We start from the raw sequence: 9951 nt of genomic DNA on the forward strand, positions 1-9951 counted from the left end.
CACACATACACACACACACACACACACGCACACACACACACACGCACACACACACATATATATATTTTGGTGAAAAGACACTATTGTTTCCATTTTGAAACAAGGCTGTAATTTTCCAAAACTCAAGTAAATATGAATATTTTGAAAATGCTCTGTATAACCCCTTTATTGTCAGTACAAGAAATTGTGAATGTTGTTCGTCCACAGGATCCCTTGGCAAACAACATCCAATTACCTTTCTCCTTTTTCTTTCTGGTTCTGTCGAGGTGATCTTTGAGCATAATGCGAACTTGTCTCTCATTAGTTAAATCTCGGATGAAGGCATGTCTCAGCAGTATGTCCGTTGTGGGCCGGTGTAGATGGTTCTTAACTAGGCAGCTATCAATGAACGACAGAAAGCGCTTTGACCTGTGAAAAGATGAAAAGGAGCAAGACATGATGGGAAAAATGGATGATATATGTATAAGAATGTGACTAAAAAACTGCTATTTGTTCTTTATGGCGGGCTTCTTGCTCAAGCTCGCAATAGTCTTGGATGGCATTGAAGCAATGTTTTTTCTTGTTGTTGTTGGAAATGTAAGTTTACCTGAACTTAAAATACAGTTATAATTGAAACTTATTCCTTTACAACAATTATTTCCAAGTTTATATTGTTATGAATGGCACATAACATGAGAATAAAAACACACAGCAATAAATACAATACAGCAATAACGAAACACTTCATACTTAAATTGCAGTAACTGTATTTTGTCAGAGAAATTCAAACTCACTTGTGATTAATTAGAACAGCTACTAAGAAAAACCCTTTTAAAATGTTCAGTTGATAGTCTGCCTTTTGCTCAATGTTTCCAATATGTGAATTATGGGCGACAATATTTGATGGATGCCTTACCTATATTTTTTCCGAGGAAGATCCTAGAAAACACATTACATGCCTGAAACTGCAGAGAAGCCGGGCAGGGAGAGAACCGCATCCTTTCGAATGTTAGAGCTATTGAAGGCTATCCTATGAACTTGGGTTTCTTATGACATTAATAGTCAATGACAGACAGCAACCACCAGTTCAATCTGAGGGGTATATTCATTATGCAAAGGACTGGATGGGATGATGTAAGAGTGGGAGGAAGCAGACTGCAAATTTACATTGATAATTAGTCCTTTTTGATTATTGTGCTTTTTTAGTTTAGGAGTTTACAAGTGCTTACGAGTCTAATCTGCCAAATATGTGAATTGCACTGATTGAAATGGCTGATGGGTATTTTTATGAAATCGTGACACAATGTTTTTGAAGAGACAATTAAATAGATTTTTTTAGCATAACCTGCATGTTGCCAATTTCGTTAATTATAAATCACATTTATCTGTATATTCCTATATCTTAATCAACAACCCTCATAATGACAAGCTGTATAGAAAATGGATGGATGTTTGTCCTGCCTTTTGTTTTAGGTCTGGTGTGTGGAACTTTCAACAGACTGCTTTTATTGCCTTTTTTTCGCCAAAGGAGCATAGTAGCTTTTGTGCATGTGTGTGGATGCATGTTTGCATGTGCAAGCTCACCATTTTTTGGACTTAAGTCTGGGTGCAGGGTTGCGTGGAATCAGAAACAGAGCTCTCATGGGATGCATGTCACAGAGAGCTACACACACATGGGTTCAGGGCGGGACAGAGGAACAAAATATCAGTCAACGATAAATCCTGAGAGGGAACGTACAGTTTATAAGAAGTAAAAATGCAGGAAATGTCTTACGAGGGGCTCCTTCTGCCATCTCTAAAGCAGTGATGCCTAAAGACCAAAGATCACTCTGACAAGAAAGAAAGGGGAAAAAAAGTTTAAGTCAGGTGCACACACAAAACGTCAGGATGAACTCACTACATTAGACTAAGTGAACAGACTTGTAAAAAGTGGCGGCTCGTCAACAGATAAACTCTTGTGTGACATGCGCAGTAGGTCCTTGTGCAATACACACTTATCAGGTACCATAGGACGCTGAATTCCACCACCCCCAGCGAATAACCTTTAAACGGAGATACCGTGAAAACCGAAGTCATTTTTGTTTGGCCCTGAGTGGCCCTTGCCTTTAACCGAAGCTTGCCACATCCAGTATGGCCGCCACATCTGCTCTTTAGGTTTCTCCATGTTTTCTCAGCTCAGTGAAAAGTTGAACATGAAAATATGTTGAGAGGAGAATATGGAGCCTGGACCGCATTAGTCAGACCAGGTATGGTGGATTTATGGACTTGAGTTGTTATCTCAATGAGCAGTGAATGCTTCCAAGTTGTTTACAAATGGCCAATGATGGCTTTTCATCAGGGTTCGTTAAAAGTTGTGAAGACGGTCACCAGACGTTAGCAAACAGTTTTAATGGCTGTAAACTTTTTTCGTCTTTTATTTTTAGAAATTATTGGGAGAAGTAGAAATGTGAAATAGCATCATGCATAAATTTGTTTTTCCAGTAACTTCAGTCATAATATTACGATATGAACCACATATATTTATGGTCTAAATCTAAAACTAAATTCATCAGTTCATGCTTTTTTTGAATTTTTGTACTTTCTCTGTTGTAAAATACAGTACTGAAGGACAATGAAAACTAAAACAATCAAACAAACGTTCTACCTGTAATTTGAATCTTTGTTGTTATACATTATTTTATTAATGATATATTTTCATAAATAATCGAAGAAAGAATCAGAATTATTAGAATTTTGTCCTGTCAATTATCAGAATTGTCACTGGCCTCAAAAAAATCCATATCGTTCAGGCGTGAATCATAAAATCCATCCATCCGTCCGTTTTCTATCACACTTATCCTCACTTGGTTCGTAGGTGAGCTGGAGCTTACCCCCAACTGCCTTGATGTAAGAGATGGAGTACACAGTGGACAAGTTGCCAGCCAACTGCAGGGCACATATATTGAGAGAGACAACTATTCACACTCAGCTAAGGGTAATTTGGAGTGTTCAATTAACCTAAGAAGGATGTATTGGAAATGTGGGAGGCAGCCAGAGTATTTGGAGAATTTAGATTTGAACTCCAGACCTCAGAATTCTAAGGCAGATGTGCTAACCACTTGCTTACCATGCCACAATAATATACTAAGCGTACAGAATATATAAATAGAGGTGATTGGAAATGGCTGGATTCTCTTTTTTGTTTGTTTGCTTTTTTTGTACAGATACATGTATATGCTGCGCTGTGTCACTTATTCAGAAACATGTTTTTTTATACCCTGTAATCATATGTCGCTTCTGGATTCTCATCACAGGCAATGACCTCTGGAGCCATCCAATATGGAGTACCGATGAAGGTGTTTCTTCGACCAATCGTCTTGTCCAACTGCGCGGAAACCCCAAAATCCACTAGAACACACATAACATAACACACCATAAAATGCTATGCGATCACTGCACAAATGGAGGGCAGTGTATTGTTGTGCCTGCAGTGATCTGCATGTGCTCAACATGCCACTGTGCATGTGTCCATGTGTCATACCAAGTTTTACTTCGGCATTCTCTGTAAGCAAAACATTCTGTCCCTTAATATCCCTGTGAATCACATGATGGGAATGGAGATGGGAAAGACCCTGGAGGACAAACATGCACAAAAAACACACATGCACACAGTCAGATGACAAACGAGGTCATAAACAGTCACTGAATAGGGTAACAGTATTTCAAGCTTGTTGAGATGCTTTTCCCCTTCAGGAAAAAATACCAGAGACTATTAGTTTAAGTGGTGGAACCGAGTAGAACAGGATGACAATGAGTGGCACAATCTTCAAGTGTGTGTGAGTGTGAATGCGTGTGTGCGCGCGCGTGTGTACTCTCACTTCTTCAAAGGGAGTTAAATAAACAGAGGAAGCAAGTCCTAATTCTGACAATGACTTCACCGAGCGATCCTGAGTCTCTGGTAAGCTTATGCGTGTTATGGTGTTGAAACAATAAGAAGACAGCATGGCTGTCGACAGCAGAAAAAAAAAATACTGGCAACATTCCCGGCCACTTTGTCCGTCAGGCATATAACTGTTCAGAATCCTTCTAGTTTATTGAGAAGGTGGTTCTCAGGACCTTGTGCTCCCTTATGATGAAAACCATAACACAGAAAATAGTATCCATAAATCCCTTACAGCAGGGATGTCACATTCGTTTTTGTCGCAGGCCACATTGTAATTACGGTTTCCCTTGGAGGGCCGTTATGACTTTCAACCCATTTGATCACTTCATATTTATCACATATACACAAAAAATAACTGACACCAGTTCATTCATTCATCCACCTTTTCACCACTGTTTAGGGTTACTGATATTGGTCTCATGAAGCAGTCTCAATGTACAGTGTATGAAAAACAGAAGCATAACAAATCTCAAAAGATTTGGATGCCAATCACACTTGTTTTTGTAGCTTTTGTGTATTTGTGTTACTTTACCCTGAGAACCTCTCGGCAGATGTAGGCAATCCAGTCCTCTTTTAGACAGTTACCCTTTGTTTTTTTGACCAAGTCTGTCACAGAGCCAGCTCCACAGTACTCCATCACCAACTAGATAGACAGATGTCATCAGAGGTTGTGGAGGGGGTGGGGGGGATTATATTCATGTGTGTAAAAATTTGGCTTTTATTTAGAGAAATCTCTACACCATTGTACAGCGAAGGAACAAACCCAGAGTTGGTGGTCCTGTCCAGCAAGACCTTTCTTAACAAAGGCTCCATAATAAGTTGCGATGTTTCTGTGGTGGGAATAACTCTTTAACATGTTGATCTCCAGTTTTATTTCCTCTTCTTCCTCCTGGAGAAAAAAAAGACACAAATTAGGATCTTTGCATTGTCTTTACAAATGTTAAGATGCAAAATGATATTATATTGGTGTGTATCGTCCTTTTGTGTTTAAAGTCCAAATATTTGAGGAATGATTTTTACATGTTTTTTCCCCAAGCATAACATGCTGTTACACCCGCGCTAAATTTCCCCAGAGTGGGACAAATAAAGGATATCTTATTATTTTATGATAAACCAGGGAATTAAGATTAAATGTGAGTAATTAGGCATAGATCAGTTGTCTTAACATTTTTCCTCATGTAGGGTACGTTTAATAGGACCGTCTCAGAAAATACAACCATGTAAAAAAAGTAAGACATTAAAGGTTAAGTGTGAAGTGATTTCAGAAGAACCCAAATGAAACCTTTTTTGTCACAAGTAAAATAATTAAACAAAATATATTAAATATAGCATGAAAAAATCATTTGTAATGTGAATCCAACAAACTAATAATTTTACCGACGTGAGATCCTGACAAGCGTCTGAGTTGATCCAGGTGTTTGAAGAGTTAGAAGGAGAGGAGTTTGTTGGCAATATGTGTTTTGGATCATACATGTACAACCCAGATGCTCAGGATGCATAAAATGTTGCCCCGAACGACCAGACATGGAGTGGAGACGAAACCCATCAAGATTGGAAGAATGGTATCTATATAGGCTGTGGTTATTAGCCTGGCATTATTGTTTGAAATTCCATGTTGTGCTGTAAATTGCGCATGATGGGATAACCTACTTGGTCCATGTATTCTCGCTAGCACAGAGAGCACACTTCATAGTGGCCTGGTGTCCTACATTGTCATTGCTAAGGTCATTGTGTTGCGTTGTAGGCCACTCCGCCCAATATATTGGCAGGGCTTCTGCAACACCGTTAAGTGCAAACCATGACACAGAATTCCTTCCATTTACACGTATAATATGTTGAATCTAATGTTTTCATAAACAACAGCCAGAGATTGATTATCACATCGACCTTTTTGCAAACCCTTCGTCACAAGCAAAACGTTTGAGAAAACAGAGGTTTTCAAAGTGCGTGTAACAAAGAACGCTTTTCGACACCGGCGTGAGATACATTCCCTTTGCGAGAATGAAAATTTATCGTTGCAATTTTCTGGTCTATTTACGTGCCTTATTCTTTTCCTTGGGCCACTCAAACAACTGTTTGCCTAAATGTGAACAGTGCATCACCACGCAGCGCCAAAGCATTTTCCCGAATAACTCGATAACAATGGCAAAGAGCAGTTAACGGGACAATCAACAATGGATTACAATGGCTGACTGGCGACTCGGCATTCTTCGAATGACGTCACTCGCCACAAAAGCATTTTCATTCTTAAGAGCATTGCTACAGGTCTATGAACCTTGGTGGGTTGGGTTAAAAAAAACAAAAAACACAAAAGTATGGTTCAAATATTTTCCGCCGTAAGTATTACTCAAAAGATGGTTAGCCAAGTTGACTTCACCCTCCACCCTTAAGACAATGCTCTGCTTTAAAATATGTTTGGAAATGTTATCGATAGCAGGCTCTTCCAAATAAGTTTAAATGACTGAAATTCTGTATGAATTCTTGGACAGTGACCCAACAACTCACAGTCAAAGTTAGTCTGTTGTTGAGAAAGGTTGAACAGCAGTATTTATCAGTATTTATTTTTATTCACTAAATCCAAAGAATGACAAAAAAAAAGTCCTAAATCAAAGATTGACTGAGGAAGAAAGAGGAGGGGGTATAGGGAAAGGAGATAAAGAAGCTGGATATGGATGTTCACCGCAAAGCAGGAAACAACTGGGCGCTTGTATCAGTCGCTGACCTCCTTTCAATCGCCTCATGAACAGTGGAGCGAGAATCACACAGTAGAAGTTGAACTTTCACCCCTATCTCAAACACAGCACATCCTGCTTGTGTCTGCCGAGTGTCTGCGTGTGTGCGTGTGTGTGTGTGTGTGTGTGTGTGTGTGTGTGTGTGTGTGTGCGTGTTGAGACAGAGCCATGCTCATGAGTACAGTCATGCTTTTTGGACGTAGAGATGGGCGTGCTTTCACATTAAACAACATCAGCAAAAATGTTGAGGTTTGACGTAATGTGAGCTATGGCCAGTATTGCTCAATGTGGTTTATTTGGTGTATTGGTATAGCCAATAATTAAAATTTACATTCTGATTGAGTTTTTCAGGGATTTGATCAGATTCCTAAATTGATCACTAAATTCAGTCCATGTCTCCAAATTGATCCTGATTTCAGAAAAATAAATGAGACTGTCATGCATTCAAAAGATCAGACATGTTGAATGTGGTCACGCTGGCCAATGGTATCTTAAGTATTACTTAGTCCAGACGAAACAGCAGTCAGGCCTACTTAGCTACCAATACCTCTGATGACCAAGGTGGAAGCTCCCCATCCCCTAATCCCCAGCCTTTCAATTAATCTTATAATTTCAACAGTAAATAAAATGTTAAAAAAAATATTTTTTTTGGTACAAATTCAGCTGCTACATGCATGACTAACATGTTTGACCTACTTGTCAACGACACTCAAATTAGTCTTTCCTCACCTGTTTGTCCCAATATGCAGCTGTAAGACCACAAAATAGAGGACACGATATCAGAGCATCTCCATCTGGAACTGCTACAACATAAGTGTTATCTCTGCTGTAATCCAAATTTAACTAGATTGTCTAACTACAATTCAGATATTTGCAGAATTACTACCCAAACTATGTAATCCATACCAAAATTTACATTTTACATTTTAAATAAATCACAGATTCTGATTTCGAAATTCTGTGTTGCTGATTTGTGTTCTGCCTTTTGAACAACAGGTCTTTCTTTTAAGTGATATGTTATGGTAAAAATATATGAACCTCACAATACGAGAAATATGACAATGCTTTGGGGATGTTGGCAAGATCAAAAAAAGCACATTTTACTGCATAAAAACGATTCTCGGGAAAAAAAAATCATAATATTGAAAACTACTGCACCATTTTGTAGTTTTTTACATAACAGCAGTGACACATAAAAAGCTTTGGCCAGTCATTTTATTGTCATATGTTCCGATTGGCTGCGATAGAACCACAATGACCTGAGGGTTGCCCTTCAAGTAGAGTGGGATGCCATGCCTCAGCAGACAATAAGTTGACTTGTGAACAGCATGAGACGTCATTGTCAAGCTGTAATTGATGCTCAAGGGCACATGACGAGGTCATCATGATGCCCAGAGACACATATTAAAATGATGTTTTTTTGTGGATTTTGGATAGGGAGAAAGGTGCACATTTCTCTCCATCCAAAAATGTGATATCAGTGTGTGATGCTTAATGTGTCTTGTAGTCTAATTGTTTCAGAGACAGGTAATTGCGACCACCTGGGAAGGGCCAATTGCAGCTCGGACCTGATTGGCCTGAAGCTCAAGTGAACTCCCTTTAAAAGAGGAATGAATAAGTTCCTGGGGGCCGAACAACTTGGAGAGCATTGGTGCAAGTGTTCTGCCGAACCTGGTTAGCTGTTTGCACTTGCAATAAAGAAAAAGGGAAAATCTCCTTCCTGGATCCTAGCTGAAGTGACTTTTAATTCTTTTTTTCACCTGGCCTGCTGTTTCGCTGCATAACAGAGTTATTAGGACGTTGACATTTTTTGTTGGGGTATACCCACCATTGTTGTTAACTTTAGTTTCAAAGAAGTGTTTCAGATGAGGAAATCACCAGTGCATCCTTCGACTAAAATGCCCTACTTTCATGATATGATATCACTGTAGCGTGAACTTGGAATACTGTAAAGATGAAATGGGACTTTACCTCTGTGACTTCCATGACTTTGATCGCTGCCATTTGACCTGTTTTAACATGGCGACCCTGTTACGAAACATGAAGAACAATATTAGCAGGAGAATATTTAAGTCATACAATATGTATTCGTTGATGTCAATGATCGATTGCAATAATTTGTCAATGATAGGTTTCTGTTGTTACTTTATCATGATGCTCCCCGCGCCAAAGCACAACACTTCGGGGACGTGTGATAGAGGGGAAATGAGAGCCAAAAAATTCGACTCCCACACAAATACTGGTATTCCAACAAAAATTGTTGGTGTTTACTTATGCTGTTTCATTCAATCACCACTTCAACTCAAGTCCCTGTAGGAAACGTTCTTCCTGTTGACACATTTATTCTTTTGCGATACATTTAGACATGCTTGGAAATTTTACTGTGAACAGGAACTGTATCAAACCTAATAGAATGTGCAAAAGATAGGTAGGATTGCTGACTTTATTTTATCACACAAATATGAGCTCCGTCTCGACCAAAGTCTTGACAGAGAGCCAAAAAGGCAACATTTTTAACAATATTATTATTAACAATATCCTGTATCTCAAGACTACAATGTAATGCCTGTTTGTTGTTTCCCCCTCAGTATCGAAACAAAGGCGGGAATTAATCAGTAATTATTCGTATGACGCAACTGTGAAGTGCACAATGATCTTCTAAAAAGTTTATTATATATAACAACTGTATGTATATGAAATATAGCAGAGTATAGCGCAACACAGGCTCAATGGTAGTCAACTGTGCTGAACCAGTAGCTGTGAAAGAGACACACCACAGCTCATTGAACACCATGTATATTTATAAAACTGTGTGAGGTATTGTCAAGCCCACTAACCCTTATTCATTCTCCCCTTGACATTATTCCTATAATTGCACAGAATTTTGACATATGAGCACAACTGTGATAAATAAGGAAATGGCCTTCCTGCCTTTCCTGTCACGATGGCGTCTGTTAACTGTGCTGCCACCACAAGTTATAAATGTGAAATGTCCGACTGATTAACAGCATGCATAACTGACACACACACACACACACACACACACACACACACACACACACACACACACACACACACACACACACACACACACACACACAGAATTAATAAGCGCAAGTACTTTCTGACAGTGTCCAATACATCTCACATAGACTTAAGCTCCACATTTGTCTAACAGCTGAAGGAATCAGACAGAAACACATTTAAATATGGCGAAATACAAATGCTGTCCATGACACACACACACACACACACACACACACACACACACACACACACACACACACACACACACACACACACACACACACACAGCGC

The 9951-nt window shown here is 39.1% G+C and overlaps 1 protein-coding gene across 4 annotated transcripts in view; it reads right to left on the reverse strand.

Annotated features, from left to right (window-relative positions):
- Positions 1 to 9951, reverse strand: part of LOC109524263 (misshapen-like kinase 1) — a 46136-nt gene that overhangs the window by 24800 nt on the left and 11385 nt on the right. For all 4 annotated transcript variants that reach the window (XM_019884003.1, XM_019884001.1, XM_019884002.1 and 1 more), the window contains exons 3-10: positions 8605 to 8661; positions 4665 to 4790; positions 4434 to 4544; positions 3500 to 3590; positions 3236 to 3366; positions 1754 to 1808; positions 1564 to 1642; positions 236 to 408 (exon numbers count right to left, since the gene is read on the reverse strand). In XM_019884003.1, the coding sequence (XP_019739562.1) occupies positions 236 to 408; positions 1564 to 1642; positions 1754 to 1808; positions 3236 to 3366; positions 3500 to 3590; positions 4434 to 4544; positions 4665 to 4790; positions 8605 to 8661 (823 nt within the window). The remainder of the gene's footprint in view (positions 1 to 235; positions 409 to 1563; positions 1643 to 1753; positions 1809 to 3235; positions 3367 to 3499; positions 3591 to 4433; positions 4545 to 4664; positions 4791 to 8604; positions 8662 to 9951) is intronic.

This window comes from Hippocampus comes, unplaced genomic scaffold, assembly GCF_001891065.2.
Source record: "Hippocampus comes isolate QL1 unplaced genomic scaffold, H_comes_QL1_v1.1 scaffold156, whole genome shotgun sequence".
Lineage (NCBI taxonomy): Eukaryota > Metazoa > Chordata > Actinopteri > Syngnathiformes > Syngnathidae > Hippocampus > Hippocampus comes.